Below are 15,769 nucleotides of genomic sequence, written 5' to 3' on the forward strand. Positions count from 1 at the left end.
TCTAGTCAAATTGGACATCTATGCGGGGGGGGGGGGGGGGGGGCTATAGCCCCTCTATGAACCCGCTGCATCACACTATGTAGTTATTTTTATAAATAGCCTACTGTATAACTATACTGCACCAACTTTAAACATTGTGCTCAAAAAAGTTAATACAGTACAGTCATTGAAATGAAGTAATCCTGAATCCTGGATAAGAATTCTCCCAGGTTTCAACACCTGTAAATAAAGTGCCAACAGTGTGAATAGGCCGACTGTATGGACAAAAACAAATTTAACTAAGACTATATAGGCCTACTGATTATAATAATTTCTAATAGTTAAAATATTTGGAAATATTCAACTTTCCCCGTTACTTTTTTTCACCCTGTACTAAACTAACTCATAGTAAACAATATCAAAGGTTCAGGATAATCAGTAGATTCATAAAAAGCATGATAATATACATCTTTGACACCCATTCATTCAATGGATGAAAGTTGCATCCATAAATTGTTAGTAACCTTGACATTTTCACTGTAACCGTTGACTTTTACATCGTCGGACATTAAATTTCTTTAACCGTCAGATAAGTTATCGGAGTACTAGTTCCAAGGGTAGTGTTATATTTAGTATTATCAACTTGCAAAATTGTTTTTATTGTTCTATGTTGGTCTACTGTAAGGTACTTAGTGAGGAAATAGGCTATTAGTTTTATTAATATTAAGCCAAATTGTAGAGAATGTTAGTTGAACTAAGTCTTTGTTGATCTTGTGTTCCCCCCATATCAAATCAAAGATAAAATTCGCCCTTACTACTACCGTTCATCAAGTTTATTAATTATTTACATGCACACCACAGTATCCCAATTGAATGTTAAATTTAATAAAATGTTTAATTTTTGGTAAGCAGGACTTTTCCGCTATATTGGAAAAGAAAAACAAAAAATTGTAGAATCTTGCAAAAAATTTGTATTATTAACTAGCTGGCCCGTCAGCCGTCGTCCTTTCCTAATGTGGTTTTATGTCAAATGCTCATTCATTTTCAAGATGAGCTTGCATTATTTTATTAGAAATTCTATATTATTAATACGCTACATGTAACTTTGTAAACAATAAGGCTTTTTTGTTTAACCCCACATATTATATACAAAAATGTTCGTCTAGGTGTGTAGATTTGCAAACTGACCTTTTCATTTTTGAAAAAGTCCCTTGGTCCCGTTGGTGACAGCAAGTTAATAATATAGCCTAGATGATAATAATTTATTTTTGTAAAAAAATACAACCGACTTCAAACGCTCTAAAAAGAATGAAATAATTTCAATAAAGTAAACTTTTGTATTAGGTAAGCTCACGTAATTTAAGTCGGCGCGGCTCTATGATGATTTTTGATACAAAATTGAAAGAGGGTGTCCATATTGCAGGTGACTATCTATAACTAAAGGTGTTAATCTGCATGTCTTTTTCATAGTTATGCGTTAAGTGTTATTTTATTGCCGTAATCAGAGATCGGCATTATAGTGGTATTAACGAGTATCTTTAAAAAGATTATAACGCATTTAAATGTTTCTAACTTGGAAAAGTAACGTTTTAATACTAAACTAGCTCCTTTTCCCTATCATAATATCAAACTAAATTATTTTCCTATTCATATAGAACATTTGTGTGTGTTATTTTCATAATGCATTTATTCTGAAGTAAACATAAAATACAAGAAAATATTTCCTTAAATATATAAACAAAACAGTTCAGTATATTTTTTATATATTTATGATATCCCGCTACAATTTATTGATTTTCAAAATACACACACAATATTTAATTTCAATCATATTTGCAGTTTGAGCCGCGCCGACTTGAAATACGTAAGCTTGCCTAATACAAAAGTTTACTTTATTGAAATTATTTCATTCTTTTTAGAGCGTTTGAAGTCGGTTGTATTTTTTTACAAAAATAAATTATTTCATGATTTTTAGTGACTGTATAATTTTGTATATATTAATTACTTGAGGATTTTTTATAAGCAAAACTGTTTGAAACAATCAAAAGTTCCACAGAACAATCATTATTTTAAAACTGCTTGAGTCACCTGTCCAGGTTACATAATCAATGGGTATAGAAATAAACATCTTTAAATATTCCTTAAGAAAGAAAGAGTTGTCCATTACATTAGGCCTAATGAAAAACTAATTGTCTTTTCTAGATACATTGAAATGTCAGACATCATCGTTTCCTGCAATCGGTGTACTTCTACATTATAAAAAGAAATACAGTAACGTCTCAAGCCTTTTGGAACAATATGAAAGTTATTCCTCAGCTACCAGCACTAAAAAATCTCTCAAAAGTGGAAAATTGGTCTTTAAAACCATACTACCTTCCGTATAGTACCTTTGGAAAATATTATATGAAAGATTGGTTCAGCTAAAAGTGGTGTAAGTCATGTAGGGGGTTTTGTTTGCTCAAGATATAGCCTAGTCGAAATTGCAAATCATCTTCCTCTAGGACTTTCCGAAGCAGGCACAATAGTATTGATATGTTATAGTAACTGGGTAGAGAATATTAATAAACATTCCACATCTGCAAATTAAATATGTATATGAAAGATTGGTTCAGCTAAAAGTGGTGCAAGCCATGTAGGTGGTTTTGTTTGATCAAGATATAGCCTAGTCAAAATTGCAAATCACCTTCCTCTATGACTTTCCGAAGCAGGCATAATAGTATTGATATGATATAGTAACTGGGTAGAGAATATCAATAAACATTCCACATCTGCAAATGCATGTTTAGTAATTAAAATATTTAACACTTTAGAGACAATTGACGATTATGCACTGTCACACTTCTTAGGTCATGTAAGGAATAATTGCATTTGATTTATATTTAGACCTGTTTTACGAATGCTTTGGTTTTCACAATACACCATAATTACTTGTCAATATTATACAGCTATTCACTAAAACATATATGTTTTTGTAAGTCAGAATATTCAATACTAAAAACAGAATTACTGTATACACAAATCAGGTCAAACGTTAAAATAAATTTTTTATAGTAACCAAAACAAAATGCATTTTTCTCAATGTAATTCAGGCTCCATGGCAAGAAATAGTTTATTGATCAATATGAAGCAACTGTTTCATGAAGAATTGTCTGTAGCTTCATTTAAATGGTTTCAACTAACAGCTGTAGGAATGTTATTATTATTTATTGCCTTCTCTGCACAAATGTAAACAATCTGCACAAATGTAAACAAAATAAATGATGAATATTTAAGGTTTTCAGAATTTTTCACCGAAACAAATATTATACTCAAACATAATATATAAGGTACCAAATAGAAACTCTCCTGGCTATTTTGGTGGTGGAACCACACTGATCGGTAAAAGAATCACAGAGAAATTGGTGAACATACATAGAAAAAAAAAAACATCGCCACAAACAAATTGAGAACCTCCTCCTTTTGTTGGTAGTGGGGAAGTCGGTTAAAAAGCTCATTTCATTGACAATATCAGCTGGTATATTTTCTTACATTGTAGTGTTCTTATCATTTGTCCCACATTGCAAATAGTTTTGTAATGATAAGTTTTACTCATGTGATTGATAATATCAGCTGGTATATATTTTAGTCAGTTGCACAACCTGATAAAGGAAGTATAATCATCAGTGTGATGTAAGATTTTTTATACTAACTGCTGACTTCTGACTCATCTATTGTGAGTCATTGAGTCAGTTCCACCTCAGCTATCTGTCTCCCTTGGCATGGGACATAACTAATCAAGTCAGTAGCCGGGTTTATTTACACTTTCCTGTTAGTCTTGTTATAGTGATGTAGTGTTGAGTGGTGGTGTATTTTTAGTATTCAGCTTGTGAGTAAATAAATATATAAATTGAGAAATCACAACCAAATCATTAATGGGTTTGAAGATTTTGCAGAAATCAAATGTAGAGTATTATACTTTTATATAATTTGATTTAAATTTTTCTAATTAAATGTATAGTTATTGACATATATCACTATTTTCAACAGTGGTTTTATTATGCTGAGTACTTGGGATACAATTTTTATTAGAAAAGAACAAGCAGTTAACAACAAACACATTTTTTAATTTTTGTAGTGGTGGCGTAAACCAGAATATATCGGTTTAGTTCCAATACTTAAACCGGTTTAATTACTTGTCAATACTTATCATGGTTCCCTATTTTCTTCCAGCCAGGAAGAAGGAAACCAGTTGTCAGTCTTATCTGATGGTTTTGCCATTAATACAGTTTGAGTTCACAGAGAACTATTCAGATCCGACCAAATACATACTAAGGATATAGCATTGTTGACTTGTAGTGGAAACTCTGAGAACCACTCCAAGTTTTTAATGGTACTTAGGGCTTTTGACTTTTGTAGGCAATTTTGAAAACCATGCCCAAGTATTTATTCAACAGGTATAACCAACTGACGACTACAGCGCAAAGAATCATTTAGCGCCAAATTTGTGAACTAATGGCCAAGTCCATACTCAAGTATCATAGATCAATAAGTATGGAGTTGGATCGATACCTGGTATGGTATGTAAAGTATTCAACTGACAACATTGTTACTGGGAGTTAGACCGGTTGATGGTGTTGCAGGTGTGATGCCATGCGCCAAGTCCAGTGTTGTGATACAACAGTTGTCCGCACACTCAGGACCTGCGCCCATACTCAATCCTCAGTTCTCCGCCATTGCCAGCTCTGGCTCTGTACTCATACAACACATCTCCGGGTCCAACACTGTTCCTCCAGCCATCATACCACACCAGAACACAGGCTCCGTGAGTAACTTAACCTCTTAACTATAGAACTAGACATTCCTTTCTGTAGAATTCGTAGCTTTTCAGCATGAAAATGAACATTATCCTCTACAGTCACATACTGTAGATTTGTAGTCTTCGGACAGTGACCCGTATCTTAAGTCGTAACCAATTAGTCGTAATCGTAGTTAACCAATGTTTCGGTCTTGATGTAGACTGCTCATACGTCTGCTTGACTTGGGACCAGTTATTGTATAGTCGAGATCATATAAGTGACTCAATGTCAAAACATGAATATTATAATATATAACATAACTGGTGAACAAAGTGATTCATCGATTTTGACATGGTTGTCACCCCAAGACTATGAATCATGAAGAATGAACATATTTAAACTGAATTGCCAACAGAGTGTGCTTATGTCAATTACAGTTGAACCTCTATAAATCTATAATACAAATTTCAAGGGGCAGGAGAAAAATTTTTACTATAGAGGTATTCTTAGACTAAGGAAGGAAGAGGGATGGGTAACGGTTTCATGTTGAGACAAGCTTCTGTTTGTTTTTTAAACTACATACTATAGAGGTTATGACCATGAGAAATTCGTCTTATAGAGGTTGCATTCGTCTTGTAGAGGTTTTGTGCTAAGAATATTTGTTCGTTGTATTATTGACCTGTATTAGAGGTTAAGTAAGAGTCCTTGGAGGCTAGCGGCCATCTTGGATAGTTTCAAACAGCTGCTGAAGAGTTATTTATCGTTCAAAAATATTTTTGAAACACCACAGTGGTTATATTTTAAATATCTAGTATACTGCGAGATTAGAAATATTCTTTGTAGTTTTTAATTCTTCTTCAAGGGAGTCCATGGAAGCTAACAGCCATCTTGGATTTGTCCGCCAAAAGAGCAATGTCAATTTCAAACAGCCGCTGAAGAGTTATTTACCGTCCAAAAATATTTTTTCACCAGAGTGATTGTAATTTAAATACTGTATCTAGTATAGGGCTACTGTGAGATTAGAAATTTTCTTTGTAGTTCTTTCATTGTTTTATGAGTTAGAACGTCTAGGCTCCAAGGACTCTTAATCAGTCCTAGCCCATGTCACAAACAAATTTCTACTACTTTCTATAGAGGTGTTTTTAGCATTGACCTTTATGAAAGTTTCAAAGAGATAAAAAAAAACCGTCTTATCAAGGAATTTGTTTTTTCGAGGTTCGTACTAACGAGGTTCAACTGCACTGATTTTTTTTGTCTAATTCACCAACCTTTTAGCCAAAATCCAAACTGGAAGGATAACTGATTTGTTATGTCACATTATCCATCACCAAAAACACAAACAAAAACTTGGGGATAAAATATATTGCTGGAATATCTAAAGTATACAAAAATCAATATTCTAACTTTTATCACAGAAAATATACTTCTATTACCCAGAATGCTGACGCTTACGGAGGTAGCATTAAGTGAAATTTAATTTGGAGCGCTGCCTGTTGGTAGCGCTAGTGTCTTCAACTCAGCGCGCACGGGAGAAGTTTATCCAGTTTGAGTCAACTGTAACTAGACGGGCGCATCATATTTCCCGCTCTCTCCCCGTCCCGCCATTCCACAGTCGCGGCATATGTGACCTTGAACGAGGCTGCCGCAGCCGCTGTCACTCACTGGCGTTTCAATGAATGCCCACTATTATAGTACTACTGTATTAATTCAACGTTTTGCGTTACCTCGTTATCTGTTGTCTTTATTCCACTTCCAGATAAAATGTTATTCCAGTAGTGTTTTTAAGTTAACATATGACGTATTTGTTTTTATAATCTTTAACATCCTCAGTCGCGATAATTCATAGTTTGCTGTTTTGCAATAAATTATTATATATAAATAGCCTTTATTTAATTGCACTATCGTGATGGTTCTAAGGATTATTCTAATAAAACGATTGAATTAACTCACTTCTCTTCATTATGTTCTGTAAAACTTTTGCAACTACAGTAATTTACAATTAACTCCCAGATGAGCAAGATTAGAAATTTTAAACATAAAAAATAACTGGATGACAACGCAATATAAAATATATTTCAGTAATTTATTTAAGTTTTGTAGCAAACATTTAGGTCTTTGATGGTTTGTATAAATATTTATAGTGCCATTGACAAAATATGCGTAAAACTTATTTATTAGGTTACCAAAGGTAAACAAAATTTTTAATAATCTTCCACCTTCTACCTTGTTATCCAACACAACTAACGATTTAGATTAATAAACAAAAATAATGTAAACGAAATTTGCCAAATAAAAATAATTTATTCGAATGAGAACACTTACATTTATATCACAAAACAGTACAAAAAAAACATGTAGGCTAGGCTAAATACCAACAATAAAATAGTAAAGTACAATAACCAAATAGCTATTGCAAACAAAGAACACGATGCAATTGCAATATATAAGAGCAAATAGCGTTAAATGCGCTCGGAAAAACAAGTGCCCAGTATCGACAATGAAACAATAGTATATTACAGGTAAAAAATTACAAATGACAAATAAAGATATTGATAAACTGAATTATGTACACGTAGAAAGGTAGCCTACAAAAGCCAAATAGCTAATAGAAAAGAAATACAGATGCAATTGCGACATATATGTAATAGCAAATAAGGTTAAATATACCCGAAAAAAACAAGTGCCCAGTATCGATAATGAAACAATAGTATATGACAGGAAAAAAATTACAAATACCATATTAGGCTATTGCAAAACAAATAATTATATATATACTTAGGTACAAAAGCTGAATAGCTAATACAAACAAAATACACGATGCAATTACGACATATAATAGCAAATAACGTTAAATACACGCGGAAAAAACAAGTGCCCAGTATCGACAATGAAACAATAGTTTATTACAGGTAAAAAATTACATATGACAAATAAAGATATTGATAAACATAATTATGTACACGTAGAAAGGTAGCCTACAAAAGCCAAATAGCTAATACAAATGAAATACAGATGCAATTGCGACATATATGTAATAGCAAATAAGGTTAAATATACCCGAAAAAAACAAGTTCCCAGTATCGATAATGAAACAATAGTATATGACAGGTATAAAATTACAAATACCATATTAGGCTATTGCAAAACAAATAAGTATATACACGTAGTAATGTACAAAAGCCAAATAGCTAATACAAACAAAATACACGATGCAATTGCGACATATAAGAGCAACAATGTTACAGTTAAATTGAACACAAAGGAGCAAAAAAGAGGGTTAAAAACTCAATAACTGTGGACTCAATAATGGACTGGTTTGTCTTGTATCAAACCTTAGACATGCTTTAACACTTTTAACTTGTCTAAGGCACTGGTTTTCATGCTGGTACTTATCCATTTGCATTGTTTCTGTATCAAAATACGGAATAAAGTTCTTACAACGAAATCTTCATTCCTAAAACAATTGGCATTGGCACAAGTCAGTGACCCGAATGAAACTATCTTACTGGTACTGTTTAGCAACCTACGTACAAGATGGCGTTTGTGGGCAATTGATTTGTACCTTATTTTGAAAATTTTTAACGCTGCATCGACAACGTACAGGAGGCTCTCCGAAGGGGCCAAAAGTCCACTTGTTTCATCCACTTTAAAAGTTGTAAACGATCTGTTAAGGAGTAGCAGTTCCTTTCGACTTGAAAGCTTTGAACGTAAGTCACACATCTTACCTAAGCACTGTATGCATTTGTACTTGTTGTAGTACCTGTGGGCAATATACCCAGCAAAATACACTTGGGAGCACGTTTCCAACATGACTACACTGTCTGGCATCACATCTATTCTCTGATTGTTGGTTTCAGCTGCCCCCTCACTTGACGTGGAGCATTGGCTGGAAGATTGGCTGATGTTGTCCTCGGTATTGGCCATTGGATCTGATAAATACATAATTATAAAACCAACTGATCATAATTATGCAAACATAAAATAACAAATGAGAACCAAAACACATGCGTATAGGCGCATTGACTTTACCAGGATAGATTAAATATACAGTATTTCAAACATAAAATAACAAATGAGAACCAAAACACATGCGTATAGGCGGATTGACTTTACCAGGATAGATTAAATATACAGTATTTCATTGATCAAGTTGTTATGTGCATCCAACAGATCCTTCTATTGTTATGTATATACATTTACACAATCGTTATCCTTGTCACTTTTTATTTTTACTTTGGAATGCAAGACAACTTGAATGTCCTTGGACAATGGGTCTTTACAAACAGCAATTTTATCCTACATAACAAAACTAATTTTATATCTTGGTAAATCATTGTAATCTCTCAAACAACAGCTCAATGATTAACAGCATGCAATATAACAAAGCTTTATTCAATTTTGACGTCAAACTAAAAATATATGACAAAGAGCAATTCTTCAGAACAAAAATATAATTGCTATCATGAGTAATCCTGGTTATCTTTTAAACAACAGCTTTATAAACATAATGCAATATAAAAATCGCTTTTTTACTTAAACTATCTCAAACAAAATTGTTAATGGGTTTATTATTGGGGTTTTCTGAAATATTTTACTACACCAATTCCTGACTAGGGGTTTCCTAAAAAACTAGAAATTGTTCTACCAAAGTTGTACGAGGATTTTTATTGCTTACCTTGAAGGTCTTCGCTTTGATTACAAGTAGATATTTCCAGTAGCTTGTCTTCGTCTGGGTCGTAGGAAGTTGTTTTGGGCGGCTCTATCATGAGTTTTAGTGTCATCACTCGAAGAGTTCCTCTAAAAACTCGTACTGAAGGATTTCTGTTGAATCCACCTCTTTGTCTTATCGCAGAAAACAAGTTTTCTAATGGATCTTGGTTCAGCCTGGAGGTTAGTAGAAACTTGCATTTTTCACTTTCCAGCAGCTGTAGCATGGCATTAATGGTAAAAATAAAACCATCAAAACACGGTGGCCTAGGAAATTTGCAATTAATTTTTTTCAAGTTAGTGAACATTTCGATTGCATTTTTCAAAATGTCTAACACATGTTTGTCACTTTGACTCAACGCACAGTTGTCAGGATTTCGAGACCTTAACCTCCTACTATTCATAGCATCAAACAATGAATTAATTGTTGCCAGGAACCTCGCCGTTGGTTGGGCAGTAGGGCTTCTTATCTGCCCTGTCGCTACTGCAGTGTGCAAAGCGGCTGATGTTGTGTGGCTGAAGACCTGAGCAGCGAGCGACACTTTCATCTTCTGGAAGTTGTTCGGGTATATATGAGCTGGGGTCAATTGATGTGCAGCTCTTGTTGTCTTGCTACTGGATTCGATTTCAAATAACCGCCTGATGTCTTTGAAAGATATCCTTTCGTCAAAGAGGGCAAAGTCATGTGTCAGGAGATTATTTCTGACAGATTTGAGAAGATGTGGTGGGTCGTACAGAGTGAAAATCTTCTTATCACCAGTTTTAAAAAATGGCTTCTCAACTGTTGCTCCTAATCTTCTGTAGGCATTGGTATTCGTGGAACATTGGTCTGTGACAACAGCTTTGACCATTAATCCTGTTTCTGATAGGTGCTCTATGGCGTCTTTGATCAGAGTAGAAAGTACTGAGCCTGATAGACCATCCTTTGAAACAAAATAACCAATGGGTAATTTCCATTGATAGTATAAGCCTCTTATCATGAAAACGGTTGCTTCAGAAGCTAATTTCCTCGTTCTGCCTAAATAGCCACAATCCTCAAACCCTTCAATCAGGTCATACTGTGGCGAATATTCCAGTTGTTTTTTAATAGCCATCTCATCCACCAGCAATACACAACACTTTTCTTTCTCATTCATGCTTGCAGCTTTATGTTTGATTTTTTCAAATAACTTGCTGTTAAAGCCAGGAATGAATAACTTTTTGGAAGATAACCAATTTCTAACCGTAGATATTCCTGGTAAGGTAATTTTTTTTGCCAAGAATCTATAGGCAGCAGGAGACCTTAAATACAATTCAATGGCAAACTTCATTTCGTCTTTCTTCCAAGCTTGCCTTTTTTTGTGGAGCTGCATTCCAAAAAGTGTTGCTGCAGCTTTGGATTTTAAACCCGCTGTGATATTTTGCAGCGTTGGTTTAAAATGCTTTAATTTTCGGATTTGCCGCTTCAATGCTGATATTGTCGCCATTTTAGATGCTAATTGCTTCTTTTTTCTTGTGAGATTTTCCTGGATCCGTTTTTTTGATGGTGATTCAAAAAGGGTCTTCCTTACGGTTTGTAGATTTGATCTCCCTACAAATCTGCTTGCTTGCGGTGACGCATTCACAATCCATTGTCGCACTGATGGAGACTGCTCAATTTCAAAAGTTGCAGATGACGTGCTTACAGCAGGAGAGGCCATGATGTCTGTTTGTGGTCTTCCTGGATATCTTCTTGGTGAACATATACTTCGGCTAAGATGGACATCAGGAGACTGTACAACAGATGGATCTTCAACTTCTGAATCCGCAACAACAGATGGATCTTCAACTTCTGAATCCGCAGCATAAGGGTAGGGCACTGAACCACGGATCAGTCTTCCACTTGGAAGAATTGCTTCCTTCGGAAAGTGCTTCTCACAAACAACTTTGATCCTGTTCAGCTTCTTTGGTGAAAATCCAATCAGCAAAGGATTCCCTGTAAAAAAAGAATAATAATTTATAGTATTTGTGTTCAGTCAAGTTGGCTTTGATTTTTATTTTATATGTCTTTGTTCCTAACAGTCTATATGTGATTCCCATCACATTATCATATGTTAATTTCCAGTGTTCCAGTCATTCGCCACGAATCACCTCTCATAACAATATGTAATCATTTTTTTCTTAATTTTTACTTTTATATATTAAAGAAACCGAAACAAGTTTTATCTCAATTTCCGTGTGTCCGTCTGTCATGGCCCGGAAGGCATTTTACGCGGCCTTCTCCTGACAAACAAAAGCACCGAATGGTAAGTTATTTGCCAGTATTGAAACATTTTTGACACTGTCTTTAGCTATTAAAAACGAATTTTTACGTTCTCCGAAAATATCTTTGATTAGGCTCGTCAAATTTCAAAATGGTGGCCATTTAAAATTTTTAAAGTGAAATACCGTGAAAACTAGTCATTAAGGTAACACAGTACTCAAATATAATTTTTTTTATTATTTAGTTTTGTAGAACAGACTTTTCTGAACACGTAGATAATAAAAATTAAGGAAGAAAGAAAATTATTTTTAAAATTTTCAGCTACTTTTATAAACTATTGCAGCCTAATTTAGCATGTCCAAGGTCCTACTAGCCTACTAATCAAGACGCAGAGGGTACGCCGTCAAATATTAATTTTTTTTTAAACATTTTTATTATTTAGTTTTGTAGAACCCACTTTCCTGAACACGTACATACCACATATTATGGAAGAAAAAATTATTTTAAGCAATACAGCGACTTTTATACACTCTTTATACACTGATCATCCATGAAGATAATCAATCAGCAATAGCTGTTGCAGGAAGTCTAGAAAACAAAAGACTTAAACACATTGATGTCAAATGACATTTTTTAAGGGAAGTTATCAAAAAGGGAAGTGTTGTTTTAAAGTACATTAACTCTGAAAACCAATTGGCGGATATATTAACAAAAGCTCTGTGTAAACCAAAGTTCCAGACATTCAGAAATAAGATGAATGTTGTTTAAAACTGTTTGTAAGAAGACAATACATTTTTATATTGAGGGAGGGTGTTGAAGCAATACAAAAATATATCAAAATATACCCTAACTCAATTATTTATTATTCTATGTGTAATTAAAGACTGTTTCATGTTTATAAAATTAGTTGTTATGTTGGCATAGCAACCTCCTAGTTGGTAAAAACAAAATGTGCTTATGAGTTGTATAAATTTATATGTGTTCTGTTTAAAAGTTATAAAATAAAGTATTGTTTGTTTGAATAGTCAAGTATTATAATTAAATAAGGTCCACAGATTTAACCTCAACACTGACAATTTAATTTTGCTCAAAAACATTTTTGCTTCATATTATTGTTGGTAATAATGTATTTAACTTAGTACAAAAATTTCAAGTTGATAGGTTAATATTTGTAACAGTTATGTGTACCTAAAAACTGTCATTTTAACATGGGCGGGATAGGGAGTACTGTGTCACCTTAAAACAAAATTTTAAATTACCGTCTTTTGAAATTTGGTAAGCCTTATGATCAAAGATATTTTCGGAGAATGTTTGTTCCTGTAGACTTAAAGTTTCTACAAAGTTTCATAAAAATATCTCCAAGGGTTTTTAAGTTATTAATATTTTCAAAAAAATAAAAAAAATTGCGGTTTACGGCTGAAGTAACACGAAATTGAAAAAAAATTCTCGACATTTGCGATTTATTTTTTCATGTAGAATCTGAAGCCCGATATGCTTTACTAAAAAACACTGTATATGCCAATGCTTGAATGCAAATCTGTGCGTGCATACCTTCAATTTCAGACCTCAATCATGAAAAGCGGTCGGGTAGGAACGGTCAGTGGCGTTGCTTAGTTAAATTCCAGGGGGGGGAGAAGCCTCAAATTTCCCAACTACTTAACATAGATTTCCCAACTATTTTTTTTTTTAGAAATCAATTTCTGTACTATTTTTAAAAATCTACAAATTATTATACCACTAAACTGCAGTAACATTCAATTCAGTATTTATAAACTTGCATTAACAAAACATAGCTAGTTTTCCATATATACAAAACTACTCAATTTCTAAAACTTCTATAATTTCATAATGAAATTTTATGACTAAAAAAAAAACTTGAACAAGTAATGTTTCAAATCCAAAAAACTTTACAAACCATTGTGGTAGCAGACGTAGCAGTGTAAAACTGTAGGGATATAAAATAAGCCTCAGAGTACAAATTAGTATAGAAAAAATATTTTATTACAAAATAGTGAAATTAAAATACTTTTAGAAGTTAAGATCAACATTTTAACTTTCATAAAACTTACAACTAGGGAAGGCCTAAACAAGTTTGTAATGATGAAATATTAATTTTAATGTCAGTGTTGTGAATAATATTATTCTAGTCTAGAAAAGAATAAACCTAAAATAAGACTCGTATAAAATAAAAACGTTCAACTTGGTTGATAATAAACAAACTTATACATACAATAAAAATGTTAACCTTCATCTTCATCAAACTAGAACTTAGACAAAAATAAAACTTATAGTGAAAGTCAAACATCAATTTTAGGTTATGTTTTATCCACGTAGATCTGTTTAAGAGTGATTAGTTGATTCATTTTTGTAAATCCTTAACTAGGAATGATAAATAACTTGTGTAGATTTTTAAATTTATTCAGAGAATAAATATTCCATTTAGGTTATTAAAAAATAAGAGTTTTAAAGGTAATACCGATACACAAAACCTATCTTTAATGTTATTTTAATCTGCTTATTAGCAAGTACTCTGGTCAGTTAGCCTGCTCCAAATACCACGAAAAAGGTATAAAATATATTTCATGTGACTGACGTCAAAAATATTTTTGAATTTCTTGTAAACACTAACAAAAAACATATTTGAACAGAAGAGCTACATTGCTTGCACTTTCAAAATTCAAACTCGCAGTCTCGCAGACGAATCATTCGGAATCCTCACACATGACAGGATCAAGGTAGCCAACATACGTCCAATAAGGAACAAAATTTCTCGTAAACGAAATTCCAACAAGCTATACCGCTAATTGATTATTGATTTCTTAAAATAATGCGTGTTTAGCCTTGTTTAATCCAAGTTAAATGAAATCAAAGAAGCGTCAAGTTTATTCGTCCAAGTCAAAGAAATTTTTATCTTTGATGGATTTTCGCAAATATTTAAATTTTGTTTAGTTTAAAATATATTTTTCTTGTATCTGACTTCCCAACTGTCCCAACTCGTGGCAAGGAAATTCCCAACTTTTCTCTTTTCAGATTCTAGGGGGGGGAGGCTCCCCCCCCTACCCCCCCCAAGGTGACGCCCCTGGGAACGGTGAGTATGAACTATTAACTATATATAATCAATGGTAGGAACAGAAAGTGACACATTGGAAAATCGAGCTTAGCATCATCCGTAAACCTCTGTTACAACCACCCACTGCAGTTGTGAATTTTTACTTTACACTGTACACAACCGCCATTGAAGCGCCGTCAATGAGTGGAACCTTGTTTCTAAGCTATTGGCGACGATCATTAATAAATTGAAGTTTCCCAGCCATATACAACACTGATTCGATGTCTTCTTTCTGGTTATCAAAACTTCAGAACAATTTTATACACAAACAATCTCTGGTTCCTGACCTGGATGATGCCTAGTTAGTTAATTTCATTTACGGTTACACTATATTAAATATTCCACTTGCGATTAATTACATCCTTTATGTAAAAAAAAACGTTGTAAATCTCACTTGGATGGGATTTGCCTTTAAAACTTGATCGGAAATGGTTGCGGTATTTGTAAACATATCTAGAAAAAATAATCTTGATCAGAACAGCTGTTCGTTATTTCATAGATGATTATGTGATAAAAATTGGACGAAAACTTGACAAAAATCGCACAAATCTGCTTTTTTAAACGTCCGTAATTTTATTTACAAAGTATTGAGGGCATTGAGGCCATATTGTAATGGCTAAAGACACTCTCGCCAATCCAGTGAATACATTAAAATAACTTGGATCTTGATAGGTACTCTCGTTTTTCTGGAGAAGATTGCGTAAAATACCACCTTGAGTGTTACAGACAGACAGACAGAAATTTAGATGAGACTTGTTTCGGCTTCTTTAATGTATAAAACGTAAAAATAATCTAAAAATTTATGATTCTGAGCAATGTACAGACAAAAGTCTAATTTTATTTATATAGATAGATAGATAGATGAATATTACAACAGAACCGGTATGGATCATAAACATAAATAAATGATGTCAATAACCCGAATGTTGTTTAGGATAATTAGTTTTCACATTTAGTTTAGTATTTCAAAATGTAGAG

The 15,769-nt window shown here is 33.3% G+C and overlaps 1 protein-coding gene across 2 annotated transcripts in view; it reads left to right on the plus strand.

The window, feature by feature from the left end:
* LOC128999390 (protein winged eye-like) overlaps nt 1-15,769 on the plus strand; it is a 146,114-nt gene that overhangs the window by 94,840 nt on the left and 35,505 nt on the right. For both annotated transcript variants that reach the window (XM_054425873.1, XM_054425874.1), the window contains one exon: nt 4,599-4,780. In XM_054425873.1, coding sequence (XP_054281848.1) covers nt 4,599-4,780 — 182 coding nt within the window. The remainder of the gene's footprint in view (nt 1-4,598; nt 4,781-15,769) is intronic.

The sequence above is a fragment of the Macrosteles quadrilineatus genome, unplaced genomic scaffold (assembly GCF_028750875.1).
Source record: "Macrosteles quadrilineatus isolate MER2022 unplaced genomic scaffold, UCM_ALF_1.0 Scaffold_8__2_contigs__length_117827958, whole genome shotgun sequence".
NCBI classification, from domain to species: domain Eukaryota; kingdom Metazoa; phylum Arthropoda; class Insecta; order Hemiptera; family Cicadellidae; genus Macrosteles; species Macrosteles quadrilineatus.